The 17957-nt window shown below is 36.4% G+C and overlaps 1 protein-coding gene across 1 annotated transcript in view; it reads right to left on the reverse strand.

The window, feature by feature from the left end:
- LOC139729565 (cubilin-like) overlaps positions 1 to 17957 on the reverse strand; it is a 79897-nt gene that overhangs the window by 39299 nt on the left and 22641 nt on the right. Inside the window, exon 4 of the mRNA XM_071640493.1 lies at positions 16580 to 16933. Coding sequence (XP_071496594.1) covers positions 16580 to 16933 — 354 coding nt within the window. The remainder of the gene's footprint in view (positions 1 to 16579; positions 16934 to 17957) is intronic.

The raw sequence follows: 17957 nt of genomic DNA on the forward strand, positions 1-17957 counted from the left end.
TTTGCCTGTGTAGATCAGGTTGTTCATGTTCTACATTGGTAGGGGTTGTTATGGAACACTTCTAATATAAAGGAAAAATATCAAGAAAAGCTTACTTTGTCTTAGTTCTGCATGCATGTTAACCCGTAAGTTAAAGTGGTAGTATTACATTACTTTTAACAGTTTATCAACTCAATCTTATTGATTTTCTGAACAGAATAAGATATGAATGTTATATCCACTGGATATTGTCTACAGAAGACATGTCATTCCCAATAATGACAACACATTTTTACATTCTCTTTCATTCCAATTAAGGCCTAAGTTGCCCCACCCCCTGAAAAACTAACAAAACAAACAAAATAGGAGAATGGTGTACTTGTACTTGCCATATAATATGACATATGGCATATTACTAGGTTCATTGAATAGGGCATCTTATACAAAGAAAATAATACCAAGACCAAGTCTGTGCCCATACTGCCCATTATCACATTAAGCACAATAGATACGTGTGCCACTGTTGGTACCCCTTCACCGTGGCATGCCCATGAACAATTTTTGCATGCATTCACCTTTTTTCGATACTTTGACAGGCAGTGAGAGCAATTCATCAGGCACTGACTGTGTAAAAATTGACAAAAACCCTGCACCATAAAACAAACAAAAAGTCGCCAGACATGGATTTGTAGTTAAGAACATATTCTGAAAGAGCAGACTTTAAGCTTTAAAATATTGTATAACTCATATCAAATGGACTCTCCAATATCTAAATATTGGAAAGAAAGTGTGAACAGAAAAGTGTGAACTAAGAAAAGAGGCTCTAAAGCACAGGGTGTATTTAAGTTTTAAACCTTCACTAAGCCATGCTATCTGTGCAATGAGTGGGACAATACCATTTAACCACAATGAAGAGATTATCAAATTGATCTGAAATTGAGCATGACCTATGAACACATTCTGTTCATGATAAATGCCAACTTTCAAAGCAGTAGCATCATCCTACCTAAAGTTATTAGAGTTGAAAATGAAGAGTGTGTACAGGGTTTTTAAAGAAATGAGAGGGAGACTCTAAAGACACACCTAATTGCACCATTCTAAAAAAAAAAGTGTTCGTGATAAACTGCTAGAAAACATAGTTACCTGTTCATTTTATGATACCAAATTTTAGCACAATGTAGAAGAAGACTAATTGCTCTTTCAGAAAATATGAAAAATTCAAGATTGACCAAGTTCACCCTTTTCACCTATTTTCAGTCCTCACACAAAATCAAATGCGACTCTTTGTTTTGTGATGCATGGTGTGTATGTATATATGTGACCGTGCACCTCAAAACGAACATAAAGTCGCACACACTGATTTTGCATGAGGACTGAAAATAAGTGAAATGGGTCAGCCTAGCCGAACTTGACTTTCTCATATTTTCTGAAAGAGCGGGTCTTCTTTTACATTATGCTAAAATTTGGTATCATAAAACGGCAGGAAATTGTGTTTTTTTAGCAGTTTATCTCGAACATTTTTGGTAGAAAAGCGTGATTAGCTGTGTCTTTAGAATCCCTTTTTCATTTCTGACAAACCTTGTCCACACTCTTCACTTTCAACTCTAATAACTTTTGAAAAGATAGGGCTACTGCTTTGAAAGTTGGCATTGATTATGGACAGAATGTGTTAATGAGGCATGCTTAATTTCAGTTTAAGTTGATAATCCCTTCATTGTTGTTACTCTGGTGGTTTACTTCCGGTTTTTTGTCCCATTCATCGCACAGCCAGCACGGTTTAGTAAAGATTAAGCGCTTGAATAGACAATGTACTTCAGAGCCTCTTTTCTCAGTTCACACTTTTCCTGAGTTTGTTCTTTCTTTCCAATTTTTAGATAGGTTAGGAGAGTCCATTTGATTTGAGTTAAATACATCATTTTAAAGCTTAAAGTCTGCTCTTTCAGAATATGGTCTTCACTAAAAATTCATGTCTGGCGATTTTTTTTTTGTTTGTTTTGAGGTGCAGGGTCACATATATTATATATAATATTTATTTATTTACAAGACTCCTGGAGAAGGCGTAGGACACTAAAAATTCGAGTCGAATAAACTCATTCTTTATTGGCCAGAAATACATTACCAGCTTTGTTCGTTTTATATATATATATATATATATATTGTAGTTGTTTCGCGTATTGGCAGTACTAGAAATAGCAATAATAAAGTCACAACAGAGGAATGCAGGGAATGCATTAATAGCCAATCTTGATTTAATGAATAATCCATTATTCATTAAATCAAGATTGGCTATTAATGCATTCCCTGCATTCCTCTGTTGTGACTTTATTATTGTTATATATATACATATATATATATATATATATATATATATATATATATATATATATAATTTTCTTTGTAAAAGATGCCCTTTCCCTGACCTAATCATCATACTTATCTGATGTTGCAAAAATGTATTCCATGGGGAGGGGGCAACCCTGTGTAAGCTTTGGCACTCAACTTCAATAGAATAAATCTCATTTAGAGTTGGTTAGTCATATTATTTTGTGTAAAGACGATATGCAAGCTCAGTTATGAATAGTCAATATGTGCTGCAAGCTTTCTTTTATTCAATGTTTTTTTAATGAATGTGTTCCATCAACTTATTCTATTCTAGCCATCTGCTGGAGAGGACAAATCCCAAGATTCACCAATTGATGTAAGTTTCCCTAGTTGTCCATTGATTTGTTCACAGACAGGAACGAGGATTTCTCAATTCCAAACTAAAACTATCACTTAATATGATTAATACCCCACCTAACACCGAGGGAGTTAGTTCAATAAGTGATGATTACAACAAACTGTGCATGCTTTTCATTGAAAAAGAAAAAAAATTGCCACGACAATGTATTGTTCAACATTTAATAAATGTTTATTTTACTCACTGATTTTATAGTCACATGTGCTTTATCTCTACTTAGGTGCTCAAAACTTGAGTGAGTGAAGTAAATAAATCAGCAATTTCTATGATTTTCATTAGAAAATACTGTTACCATGGCAACACAATTTCTGACATTAAGAAAAAAAAATAAAGCTTGCACAACTACTCAGCTGTCACATGTGCCAAATTTTAAGGCAAATGCTCAAAATCTGAGAGAGTTAGGTGAATTCACAATATTATTGTATGATTTTTATTCAAAATATGCTGCTACCATGGCAACACATTTTCCAATGGTGGTAATATGTGCCAACTTTGAAGCCAAATACTAAAAAAAAAAAATGATTTAGCTGAATTCCAAATTATTATGATTTCCAATAAAAATATACTGTTACCATGGTAACGCAATGTTCAGCAGTGACGAAAGATGAAATTTGCACTTCTTTGTACTATAGCCATCAAATGTGCCAAATTTCAATCCAAATGCCAAAAGACTCAGGGAGTCTGCTAAATCCACAGTATTTTTGTATGGTTTTTCATTCAAGATATGCTGTTACCATGGCAACACATCCGCCAACAGTGACAAAAGATACATTTGGCATATCTTTGTATTATAGCAGTCACATGTGCAAAATTTCAAGCGAAATGCTCAAAGACTGAGGGAGCTATCTGAACCCACGATATTTTTCTAATGATTTATATTCAAAACATGCTGTTACCATGGCAATCCATTATTCAACAATGACAAAAGAATAAGTTTGCACATCTACATACCGTTGTCAAATTTCAAGCTAAATGCTCAAAGACTGAGGGAGTGACGTTAATCCACAATATTTTTGTATGCTTTTTAGTGAAAAATGCTGTTACCATGGCAATACATTGTACAGCAATGACGAAAGAATAGGTTTGCACATCAATGTGGCATAGTGGTCACATGCGCCAAAATTCAAGCTAGATACTCAAAAGACTCTGGGTGGGGTGCAAGCTTAGTCTACAATGTTTCTGCATGCTTTTTAGTTTAAACAATGTTGTTACCATGGCAACGCATTGTTCAACAATGACAAAAGATTAAGTTTGCACATCTACATATTATTGCAGTCGCATGTGCCAAATTTCAAGTCAAATGCTCAAGGACAGAGGGAGATATCTGAATCCATGATATTTTTGTATGATTTTCATTCAGAATATGCTGTTACCATGGCAGTGCGTTGTTGAAAGATTAAGTTTGCACATCTATGTACCATAGCAGTTGCATGTGCCAGATTTCAATCCATATGCTCAAAGATATGAGGGAGTTAGCTGAATCTACAATATTTTTGTTTTTGTATTCTGTTCTAATAGAGAAAAATTGTTGTTACCATGGCAGTGCATTGTTCAACACCAACGGAAGATGCGTTTTGCACATGTACATGCTGTAGTAGTCATACAGTACTTTACCCAAATCAGATCATCCTATACAGGTTAAATGACTTGTTTTTAATGGAGTATGTGCATCATTTGAAGTCTGGTTTATTTTTTAATACAAATGACCGGGTTAACCAGTGCAATATTTGTGTGATCTTTTGTTTAAAAAATAATTTCTGCTCCAAATCACTCAATCTTGTGATTTTCATGCATATTATGTTTTTCCTACCATTTATAAAACTTAAGATTCTTTTTCTACTTTCATTTGAATGACCACAATAAGTTGTTTAGTAGCCAAAATCTGGTGTCAAAGGTCAGTTATTAATTCCATCCAATAAACATCAAACAATACATATTTCCTTGTTCATTCTGAGAATCTGAAATCTCCATAGACTTTTGTACATAGCCCCCCTGGTTCCAATAAACAATGAGCTGAAAAAAAATATGTTTCGTAGAAATTTCCAAAACATAGCAAAACATATTGAAAGTTTAGGCCATTTATCTGCAATATTCATATTTGTATTTAAGTGGTAATTAATAATTCTAGGGTCATGAGACTGATGATATAATTAGTTAGTATCCCCCCCCCTGTATACTTGTGCAGTCTTGTTTGTTGTTGCATTTTCATTTTTTTTTTTTTTTGACTGGCGTACATGCATTGGATAAGATCTTACTAGGAGGCAGATTCCTCCATCCCCCCCCCACATAACAAAATGGTTATTCATCTCTGTAATTATACCCCCGCCAAACGAAGTTTGAAGGGGGTATATAGGAATCAGCGGACGGTCGGGCGGTCGGTCCGTTGCAAATCTTGCGTCGCGAACTACTTCCTCAGTTTTCAACCGATTCCCATAAAACTTGGCACAGATGTGTGCCTTTGGTTGTAGATGTGCAAGACGTATTTTTTGACAGTACCCAAAAGTATGTTGCCATGGTAACAGCATATTATGGGCATAAATGGGTACAAATCTTGCGTCGCGAACTCCTCCCACATTTTTTGATCAATTTTTATGAAATTAGGTACAGATGTTCATCTGAATATGTTAATGTGCAAGACACATATTTCCGCAGTGGCAAAAAGTGCGTTGCCTTGCATGGTAACGGCATGTTATTGGTAAAATATAGGGCAAAATGCTTCATGGCAAAACTGCTTCATCAGTGTTCTTCCAATTCTCATGGAATTCATATTGAATGTTTGTCTTAGGATATAGGTCAGCATGACACATTTCTTGACAGTGACAAAAAGTATGTTGCCATGGTAACAGCTCACATATTATGAGCCAAAATGATGGAAAATTTTGTGTTGCAAACTACTTCCTCAGTTTTTGCCCAATTTCCATGAAACTTGGTACAGATGTGTGCCTTTGGTTGTAGATGTGCAAGACGCATTTTTCGACAGTACCCGAAAGTATGTTGCCATGGTAACGGCATATTAATGGCAGAAGATCAAGGAAAGATCTTGCAGATTTAACTACTTCCTCAGTTTTTTGACCAAAGCTTATGAAATGTGGCACACACCTTGATCTTGGTGGGAAGATGTGGAAGACATATTTTTCGGACGTGTCGGAAGCTGCGTTGCCATGGTAACGGCATATAAATGGCAGAAGATCAAGGAAAGATCTTGCGGATTTAACTACTTCCTCTGTATTCGACTGAAGCTCATGAAATGTGGCACACACATTGGTCTTGGTGGGAATACTGTCTTCAATGCATGTTTTCACCAAGTGCTGTAATTTCCTTGGGTAAGACTGTCGTCACGGGGCGGGGGTATTAATTACCTTCAGTGATATTTCTAGTTTGTATGGTCTTGTAGTTGGTTACTAATTATTACACTTTGGTCCTTTTATCATTCAAGTTGAATTCTGCCTTTCTGCTCTCTACACTTAACTCATGGATCATTGTCTGTACAATGTAGTTCCTGAGGATCATGACTGGCATAATGACATAATTTGCCTGATTCATTTTTATTGTCAATTTCCCACGGAACCAATTTTATATATTTTGGATTACATTCCTCTGACAGCCAAACTTTGTTGATCCAGGGACTGAAAGTGCATCAGAAGAAAGCTATGAGTCTGCAAAGGTTCGTCTATTTAGTCTTTTTTGTTGTTGTTTGTTTTGTTTTTTTTACTTTGTTAGTGTACATGATAAGAAAACCTGGGAATTAATTCCTTCTATGTGAAAATGAGGAAAACTTTTTCTACTTTATATAAAATATGTCACAAGTTCAAGCTTTGAACTTTCTCTCATTTTTCTGTGTTCGTATGCATTACACGTGCACTGCTCTTTTGGGATTCATACATAAATTGCATATTTATTGTGAAAATCTATCAAATGAGGCTATGCAAATATTGATAAAATGAAAAAAAAATCAATAATTAGTGCAACACTCTTAACACAGGTAACACCTCTTTTCATGACATCAAATGCTGTTATTAAATTTCCTGGTTACATGGTAGTGTTGTCTTTTGTTCAGCAATTGCTACAATATGAGACAGCTAGTGGTCACCATGATCACAATGAAGCGACGTCACGCAAAGGAAGTCTAAATCAGCCTTTATATCATTTGTTGATTGGATGTAGAGGCACCATGTATACAGGAGGTGTACCTCAGGTATTGATGTACATGTATGAATTGATAACTTGGCACTTCCTGACATGCTCCCAATTGGGGCTGGAGTGGATGAGTAAAGATACCATCTGCGAGGTGGTAAGAGGTCTGGCAGAGCAAGAACCCAGAACACATCTTGACCGGGACATTTATACTTAACTTGTGAACATATGGTTCATGGTACTTTACGTAAGATAAAAGGGGAGGTGATTATTACCTAATACATAATGATGAATATCTTTAACGGGGATTGTCCAAATTTGGGAAGGGGAAGTTCTAAGGCCTTCAAAATATGGTATTATTTTAAACAAAATGTTTATGAATGACTGCTCTGCAATGTTCTGGTGGTTATCAGTAAATTGGAATGTGGTGGTCAAGTGTTTATCAGGTAGCCTAAAACAAAGGGGCACATAGAGGTAGGTGGTGCACTGTCAGTTGGGATTATCCACTTTCCAAATAAACCAGTGAGTCAGTAAGTGGTTCATAGGCAATAAATGAGGGATGTGGAAAATGAAGAAAAGTATATACATGTGCACAATTCATATCTTCCAGTATGGTACTTGAATCATGAACAATGTATGATTGAATTTCATATTACTGTTTGTGTACGTGTTTTTACATGATTTTTTTTTTTTATCAACAAAGTTTTGGGGTAGATTTCTTCATGATTGCATTATCTTTTATGAAAATAACATTGATTTGTTTAAAATCACACTTCTGAGAGAACCACTTGAAACTATTTGTAAATCTAGGACTTTTACTTTACAAATAAATATGTACAATATTTCAGGCAATCATTATTTCATTTCTCAAAGGAACCTTCCAAGAAGCAGAGGAGACTGATGAATGAGGATGATGAGGAAAGGATGAAGAGACTTGTGCAGGATCTTGTGGCTGACAATGCTCAGAGGAAGAAGAAAGTTTCATTCAGAGTGCTGGTGAGTGTTTCCGTCAGATACACATGTAAACTTCTTCTGGACTCCCTCCTTCCCCACCCCCACCCCCATCAACAAAATTAACACATGATTTGGTCTGATCAGGGAGGTGGGCATCTCCCTAGTCTCATGTTGTTTCAAATCTCCCTGTTTTTACATATTTTGCTATGACCCTGGGCCTGGCTTGGGCGGCAGGCGACCTAGCCCCAAGAGTGTAAAGATAACTGGCCACAAGGCTGGACCTAAGTACTTCCTCTTTAACCTAATTAGCTTAGGGCAAACTGAGGACACCAACTTACTGGAAGGGCAGATCAGGTCAAAGGAGTAAGCAAGAACAGGATTGCCAAAGCAAGAGCTGGGAAGACTGGAGGGCTTTGGAAGAGAGAGAGGGATCTGTGAGGGACAGAGTAAATAGAATAACAGATGGGGGGAAGGGATATAGCATGGAGCTAAGCTCCATGGATATAGCAAGATGACCCAGGCCTTTACCTTCCAAAGTATTACATAATCATGATGACAGACTCGTTGACCGAGATAGCCCAACTCACAAGACCTTAGTTATTTGTGAATACTTTCGTCAAACTCTAACAGTATTTAAATGGTAAAAAACAATGGGCTTTTAGGGAGTACCCTAGGAAAGGCTCTATTAGAATGCTATACCAGGCTTTTTACTCCATGTTTGTAATTGTTTTACCTCTCAGGCATGGTGGAGTTACAACTATCAGTTCGTAATGTAATCGCGCAGGTATCAGTTACTAAAATTCAGTGTGACCAAAACTGTACTGTCTTTATCAACACTATTCTTTTAACCCAAGCTTTTAAGATACATATTGTTTAACTGCTGTTTTGTAGTCATTGAAAGAATGAACAATATCATTTTATTCTTTTTCTTACAGACTAATCAGGCATTCAAGAGGATGAGCAGAGATTCCGTCATGACTATCGACAGCAAGCAGTTTTATGACAAAGCTCGTCATATGAAGCTGAACAAGCAACAGAAATGAAGCAAGATGTTTTTCCACTAAACTGCCAGTTTGCAAACAGCATGCAAACTGCAGCGTAGCCAGGTTTTGATCGAGGGGAGGGAGGGCCGCTAATATACATGGGAGCGAAGCGGCTGAGCCCAAGTGAGTGGAGCGAGCAAGGGGGAGGGGGGGGGGGGGTGGTGAGAACTTTTTGCTTTTTGATGTTGTAGGCCTAAATGGTGCAACTCGTTGCATGTTTTTGCGTGTTTTATTGACTTGAAACAGTCCCACTTGTTCGAGTAAGGTATCAGTATTTTGATGTAGATTATTATTTAATAATTTGCCTTTAAGATGGTATCAAACATCTTGTGTCAATTCTTACAATGAATATCATGAATGCCTTCTGTTAAGCCATTAAACAGAAAAAGCATGAACACAAGGGTGTAGGAGAGGGGTATTTCTCTTCCCACACAAGGGTGATTTTGCATTTTCTGACCTGAAATTCAGTGATCTGGTGCAAACTTTTGGAATAATAATAAAAATGATCTTTTCAGCAAAATAACATTAAAAAAATGGAAAAGAGTTATGCTTTTTTTTCTTCAGGAAAGTGTCATGGCTAAATCATGGAATGTAGCTCCTATTCAGCATGTGCATCATCACTGTGTATGTACAAGATTTAAATAGAATAGAGACGGAGGGTGCCGGAGATGCCTCCATGGAGCTTTTGCATTTTTCGAATTGAAATAAAGCGATCTAAACGCACTTTTCATCGAAAATTCGGACCAAGCAAAGAGAAGGTTGCAATTCGAGGAAGCCTTTTCATTTTTAGAACTGAAATTCAATGAACTGGTTAGCACTTTGCTTGAATATTTGGAAATTTGTCAATCAGAGAAGCGCAGCAAGTCTGTGGTAGGAGACAAAGCATGAGGATATTGAAGGGGATAAGCCCTATTTTCCCTCCTACACGGTGGAGATTCTGAATTATACGATTGCAATTAAACGTTTTGGTGCACACATTTTGTGGTATATTTGGAAACTGTTCATGCACAAAGTACAGCCATAGTCTAGTACACATGGGGGGGAGGGGGGAGGCGAGCATGGAGAAGGCTTGGGAGCATGCTATTCCCACCCTTCCAGTACAAGGGAGTTTTCGTCTTTTTAAAGTTGAAATTGATATATCTTGTATCCGCTTATGATGGAATATTTGGGAAAAAGTCTAAAACTGTACTTAATCTGATATGGGGGAACTGAGCCACAAGAAGGGGTTGCTTTAAAGGGAATCTACCCCTTGTAAATGAGGGAACTTTTTGAGTTTTCAGTATTTAAGTGGTAAGTCTTGGGCACCTAGAATTATTCAGAATTTTTTTTTTTTTGGGGGGGGGGGGTCAATCTGAATAGTGTATGAAGGTTAGGAAAAGGGGCATAGAGAGGGAGGGTTCGGAAGGGGTATCTCCCTCCCAAATAAAAGAGATTTTGCAATTTTAGAATTGAAATTGAACGATCTGGTGCACACTTTGAGTGAAATAGTGAAAAATTATGGTCTTACTTGAAAAAAAGGTTAAATGAGAAACCCACTTCCTGCACATGCTTACAGTACGCATACAATTTTTCATTTTTTCCACCTTCCAAATCATAGGAGGGGTGACTGCCCCCACTGTCCCCCCCCCCTTTGCTATGCCAGTGCATGCAAACCAGTACAAAGTTTATTCAAAAGACTAAACATTGTAATGTGATAGATGTTCAGTTCATAATATGTTCATCATTTTTTTGTAAAACAAATGCAATGTATGCAATTTTCTATGACGTAGACGAGGGCTGTTGACCTGTCATCCCAGGGAGGTACAAGTTGACTAGGCACACTTACTGCTGTTCCTTTTCGACTTGGCACAGCGTTGTGCGGTAAAGCAGGGAGGTCACCTCCCTGGGTAAAGTCTCTGGACAGTTAGGCATGCAGTGCTTGTGGAGCAATTTGCAGAGATAGTTTCATAATAAACATTTTACGATCTAATGTAGTCAAACCTGCCTATCGTACGGTCCACTAAATGGAAACAATGAAAGTGACCATATAAATAGATGACCTTAAAGGGGTATGAAATTTAGGCATTAGTATGCTCTTTAACTAGTGAGTGAAGAAGAACATGAAAGACTGAACAGTGAAAGTTTGAGCAGAATCGGACAGTCGTTCAAGAGTTAAGAGCTTTCAAATTATTTGTAAATCTTTGTCATGGCTATCTATGTGTTGGCAGCTTCGCCAGCATCTGTGATGTAAGCATTGAATATTCTACATTTTTAGATTTCATTTTTCAAGAATTTTCAAATTATGAATAAACATAATTCTTACAGAAATTTGTGTAGTTTTTATTCAGTCATATCATACTCAAAACAGAAAGTATAATTTCCATTTTTCATGAAAGTTGAAAAAAGTTAAATTCTATGTTCACAACCAATAGAAAGTTCTCCACACTAACATTACAAATGCTGGTGGAGTTGCTAATCTGAAGATCCCCATAATAACGATTAACTTAAACTTTGAAAATTCAAACTCTTGAGCTGCTTGTCCAATTTTGCTCAAACTTTCACTATTCACTAGGCCGTTGATCGCCATGAAAATTGACACATGCATTACCTGTTGCATAATCTATTAAAGAAACTATTCAAAAAGAAAAGGAAATTTTCATCAAAATAATTAATTATGCTAATATATGCATAACATCATACATTTTGCTCTAAATCAGAAAGCAAAGCCCCTAGAATCCTTATTTCTGGTGGTAACGTTCTTTGCAGCATCTTTGTAGCGGTCTGACAGGCATATATGAAAGGTCGGGCAGTGTCATAACGATATACGCAATTTTTCACAAAAATGGTGTCAATAGATGTGCGAGACTCAAAAGTAAAAAGTCAGCGAACAGCGTGGTCAAAAAATTTCGCGCGGCGGAGTAGTCGCAAAAAATGTCAAGGGGGTTGATTCAACCCCCCCCCCCCCCCCCGGCCTTTTTAGGGTTAAAGGTAGTGGCTCTCATTTGCAGCCTAAAATATAGACTGAATGAATAACAATGGTATGTTAAAGGAAAGGTGATTTAAGAGGTGCCCAAGAGGTTCCAACACAAAAAAAAAATCTCACAAATGAGATCCACTAACTGACTGGTTCTGTACAGTGTTATGAGGTCCATCTTCTGTATTGTTATCACTCGGTTAAAACAAAAATGGTTTCACTTCTGGTAATGAGTTGATGTGTACACTTTTACTTTATGACTATATTTTGCAATGTATAAGTAGTCCAGTGTCACAAAAATATTTGGATTTTTAGAGATACACATTGAAGTAAAGTTACAATTTGAAGCATGCCATACAATTTTGTCTTCTAACACATGACACATGTGAGCAAAATCATTGTAACAGTCTTGACAATGTTGTATTTGTTATAACCTCCACCACGGGAAGAGGTTATGTTTTCTTCAGCATTTGTTGGCTTGTCCGTGTGCAAAATAACTCTGGAGGATGTAAACAGGTTAACAGATTTGAATGAAACTTACAGGAAAGGTTTATAACGACACAAGTAACATATGATGAAATTTTTGATATTGATCTGGCCATTTTTCAGATTTTATGAAGGATTTTTTATACTTTGGCAGGTAGGGTCAATGAACTTGGGAGTTCAAGCTGCACATTTTTTAAGGTTTTCATACGTGCACTAAGTGCATGCTTTAGTTTCTGCTAGGGCGAGGTACTGCGCAGCTGAAAGTTGATGATGTGACAAAAGGCATATTTTATTGGGAGAATGGGCTATTGTCAGCATCCATGTATGAGTGGAAATCACTGATAACTGAGAACAAGATCAGTGGTAGAATATAAATAGGCTGGTTGATGGAGGTTTGCGCTGTCAGAGTGCTTTTCTAGTTTTGTTTATATTGTCAGATCTTGCCATACTATATTGTCAAATAATGTCCTGATTAGAAGTTACAAATTGTACCTGCAAAAGTCTGTAGTATAGAATCAAAGATATGTTCAATTAAATTGTGTAATCTCTGCAGTTCAATGATTCTGGGATCTTTGTAAACACTACAGAATTGCTCCTTCCCCTTTTTTAAGGGAGAAGAATTTGCCTGTAATTCGTAGAAGAGGCAACCAGTGTTTAGTATTGAGAAATTTGAGGATTTTGTCGAGAGCATGCTCAGAAATTAACACCTTTGAATGTAGTAAGGCAAAAGTGTAACAGTTCTTTTAAAAACCCGAAACAGGTAAACTAGATCCCTGCAGTCACTTTGTCTTTACCTGGACCCATTTATTCGTTTGCTTGTATTTGTGTGTATTGTTTCTTTTATAAGATCAAAGAAATAATACCAAAATGATGTCATGCAAAACTCCACAACACAAACATGTTCATCACAGCTCACATTCAAGTTTAGAATAAAAAACTTATTGAATGTATGAAAACATATCATGTGCTACAAATGCATTCATGCCCTATGTCTGTATGACCCTGTGGATCCTTAGTTATGATCTGTATATGTACATAGCAAGAAAAGTAATGTGAACCAGTGAATGTGATAGAAACACTTATCTACATAAAATGACTTTTACTAGCTAGTAAGTTTACTGCACAGGAAATCAAAATAGCTACACATTTCATAGAGCAATTTTGCCAAAATGTGGCAAGGTTTTAACAGCATGAATTTTGGACTAGAAGTATATTGTTCAAAATCACTTGTATACTGGTAAACTGCATGTATTGTCAGTTTTGACAGGTACACCGTATTGAACTGGTGTATTTTATGAACATCATTATATGTAAATACTTATATCAATGTTTTACAACACATCCATGAATATGAACTCAAAGTGTTTTATTCAACTTGTTTGACCTATATATATGTATGTATCCAAGTACAGAATGTATGTGTGTATGTATGCATGTATGCATGTAGGTATGTATGTTTATGTGCATGAGCTGTCTTGTGGCTCAGTAGAAGACTCTTAAGCCATGAGGTCCCCTGTTCACATCCTCTGGCAGCACTGCAGTTTGTGCCCTTAAGCAAGGCACTCATTGCCTAGTCCTTCGGAGGGGACTTGAATCTGATGGTACCCTGGTAACAGTACTTGCTATCAAGCACCTTGCTTGGCCACAAGTAAAAGAAATCAATCTAATCAAATCAATATGTGTGCATGTATATGTGGGGTGTGTATGTGTGTATGTGTGTGTATGTGTGTGTATGTATATGTGTGTATTATGATCATAAAAAGAAATATTGAATAGAAACAATTTGCAGATGTATATTTGATGTGAATGATTTTGTTTACAGTAGAAACTGGATATGAATAGACCTGATATAACAAAATGTCTCATAATAAACCTATTTCTCAACTCATAATATATAATTGTAATTACATTGTTTTCTAGTGTTCTTTAATGCTAATATTGAATGAAATGTGGCTGGAGAGGTACCAGTGTTTGTTTGTGTGTGTGCTATTTAATTAACACAATGGACCATACTGTGTAAAGGCTCTATTTGTGTTCACATTGTGACACACTGTTTTGTCCCCCCTCCCCCATAAGCTCAAGCTTAAGGGGGGGGGGGGGGGATATCAAAAAAGGAACCAGATCGCTGTCTGAGATGAGATAGGAAGGGGGTAGGATGGTGTATATCGTAGATTGCTAGACCCAAAAGTGAACCAAGATTCTGACAGGGGGGGGGGGGGGGGGTGCATACGCACTGAAACCCCTCGAAACACTCGAAACCCCCTAAGGGCATGTATTGTATAGTAATTATAAAAGGACATTAAGCATTGGTCCCCATCCAGTAGAAATTGAATAGGCCTATATACACACCATTTTCTATTTCTAGCAAAGGGGTAGCCCTGGAATGTAATTCCGTTAATCAAATTCAATCTAATAGGCCATCACATTGTTCAGATGAACATGTACACCCGTATATCAAAATCAAAAGATTCACAAAATTCTTCCCCTCCGTTATAGTCACTGTCACTGTTCTCAAACTTTCTCAATAAAACAATCATCTACCCAAAATGTGAAGTTGTTGTTTTTTTAACTTCTTCATGTCCATACACAGATAAATGTATATGTCCATGGGAGTCCACGAGTTAATTACACTATTTACTTTTCATATCCTGCCATAGAGGGAGACATATTATTTAGGTGTGACATTTCAAACTCGTGATTTTCAAACCGGAAATTTGACTTCTTTGTGTAAATAAATTGTGTTATGTTTCATACAGTTGGGAATGTATATATTGAAATACATAAATTAAGTCACATTTCTGGAAAATAAGTTCACAAAATATGTAAAAAGTCATTTACACTCGGGCAACAACTTAACCAAAACAGTGAATAAAGCAAAGAAACACATAAGAGATATGTTGAGATTTTAACAAGATTTCCTGTCAAATTATTATTTGAATTCCTCCCTTTCCTTCGGTATTCCATTATCAATAGCCAGATGTAGCCAAATATGGTGCAATATGCTTTGCCAACTATGTAAAAATTAGGAAACAAAGAAAACTGTCATCCATGAAAGCAACAACTTCGCCATTTTCTTCATGTTCTTAAACTCACAACATTGCTCCGAAAAACGAGTCTAAAAAATAAAATTTCACATGAATACCTCTGAAACATAGTGGAAATGACTGCCAGAATGTTACTGCTGATGATACAAAAGGATTGGTTACAATATATCAGATAAACAATAAATCACAAAGAAATTTTGCTTCTTGACTATGAATGCAGTTTTCAAGACCTGAACATAGGGTCAAACCATAATAGTCCCAGGAAGACACTTTCAGGGCATTTTTGCGTAGTGAACTAAAGTGAATCTTATATCTATTATTATTAATCTAAAGGAGTTAAGAAATCCGTTCTTGTGATATATTTCTCATTGTGACTTTTTAAAATATTTTTTGAGATATTTTATAAGAGAGAACTTTACATGTGTGAAGTTGTTGCTTTTTCTCTGCAAAAAGTCTATACAGAGATTATTGGCTGAAAAAGGCTGAAGTGGGTGGAGCCTAATGTGTGTAAAACAACAACTTCACTCGTGTAAGAGAGAGAGAGAGAGAGAGAGAGTATTAAAGAAAGAACAAGAAAGAAGGAAAGAAAAGGACTTCACCATATTGATCCGTTGATTAGATCGGCTTACTAATGTATCATTCATAGGTATTTTCCTCAGAGGATTTGATAACATGCCATTTATCAACCTTTACATTCTCACTGCACATTCAATCCTTAGAAACCACATCAGACTTGGACATTCAGCGTAAAACAAAAACAATAGTTACGTTCAGACGAAATGTCTGATTTCGTAACGAAATCAACCGTGCGATACTTGGCGCCTCATAGAACTTATCCTAGAAGTTAGCTTATCCTCAGGATCACTGTCTGAATGTAACTATTATGTCGTCTATGACAACGAAAGGCTCGCCCGAGGATTTCTTGACACAACAACAGTTTAATACGCTGTATAGGGGCTTACACATCATGCAATGAAAGCAATGCATGAAGAAGAAAACATCTCTTTTGGATTAAAACTTCTTATAACTGGGTTACAATTTCTCTGTGACATGAATGTACTCATACAAACATGTATGAAATGACACATAAACAAATACGCACCATTAATAAAGTAAAATAGACTAAAAAGGAAACTAAAATAGACATTGCAGCCTTCATTTATCATGACTATGGGAACTATTACCAAATTAACAACTTATTTACTGAAAACGCGTGACGCTTTGAAACTGCAGATTAGAATATTACCAGAAGAAACCGGATAGACGGTGAGTTCAAATCCAGCATTCGTTATACTGTAGTCAGAAACAAAACTTATCCACATGGTTGACGAGTGCGAAAAGTATTCTCCCGGGGAAGAGCTCCCAGAAAAGGCGACGGTTCTACTTGGATTATCATTCCTCTGGTGACCTTGCCCAATGGAGAGAATATCATGGTTGAACTGTGTCCGGAAATGTTCGAAGAGGACAAGTAATTCGCAGGAATCCAGGCAGGTGATTGGCCAGAAGATATCGACGTCATTTGGATACTCAGATCCCGGATGGCCTGGAGAACGCAGTGTCAATTTTTGGTGGAAGCCCAATGTATTTTGCACGGTTTCGTCTGTACAAGAAAGTAGCAGTAACATTAAAGGTACTGTTTACTGTTGGGAGCAATGATTTGATGCATATGTGTAGGTTAGTTGTATCACAAAACATCCTACCATGTAAAAAGTTTGCAATAAAGCCTAAAATATAAGGAGATATCACTATTTTCTCAATAAACCATAACTGTAGACGGTTTAGTCTAGAAACATTCTTTATTATAACTATTGTTCACATTTTGCATATTGAACTATACTTAACATTAATTGTACTGACTCAAATTTTCACATTGGTAGTTTCTATCCCTAGCTCATAGTCTTAGAACTATTTTGAAGCACTAAACTGGGTTTCGTCTGCAAATGGTAAATTATGCCTTTAATTCATTTTGTTGGTATCTATGACGAAACGACCCAAACTTATGCTATCTACTTTACAGTGACAGTCTCTCGGCGACATATCAACAATATTGGAGTATAATAATATGAACATTCTTTGTTTTCTAGGTTCCGTGGAGAAGAAGGTTAAACAGCATCAGATACTCAAAACACTAAGTTTCTCGTAAGACAGAATGATACTTTGAGGGATGGTATAGTATTGGTTGAGATGAGGATTCAGCTTTAACACTTTGCAAGATACTTAGAAACCATTTTATAAAATGTTACAGAGCATACAATTCTAATAGGAATTCAAAGTTTATTTGATAAATATCGGTTTTGAAATGGCTGAGGTATCCAAAAACAAAATAAAACAAAGCGACTCTGATAAAAGGTGGGTCCCACCATTTTTTAGGATCGCTTTGTTTGGGATACTAGTATCTCAGCTATTTCAAAACTGATTTTCATCAAATAAACTGTCAATTACTCTTAGAATTCAATGGTCTTTCATCATGTTCATATTTTATAAGAAGTTTCTTATTATCTAAAAAAAAAAAATCATCATAAAAAAGTTGGAAACCAAAAACCGTATGTCAACCGAAACTGTATATCATCCCTTTAAGATGTCTCATACGTGATGCATATTATAGAGCTGTATGGTTACATTAG

This window comes from Diadema antillarum, unplaced genomic scaffold (genome assembly GCF_040938485.1).
Source record: "Diadema antillarum isolate AM-2024a unplaced genomic scaffold, OU_Dant_1.0 scf00000020, whole genome shotgun sequence".
In the NCBI taxonomy this organism is placed as follows: Eukaryota; Metazoa; Echinodermata; class Echinoidea; order Diadematoida; family Diadematidae; genus Diadema; species Diadema antillarum.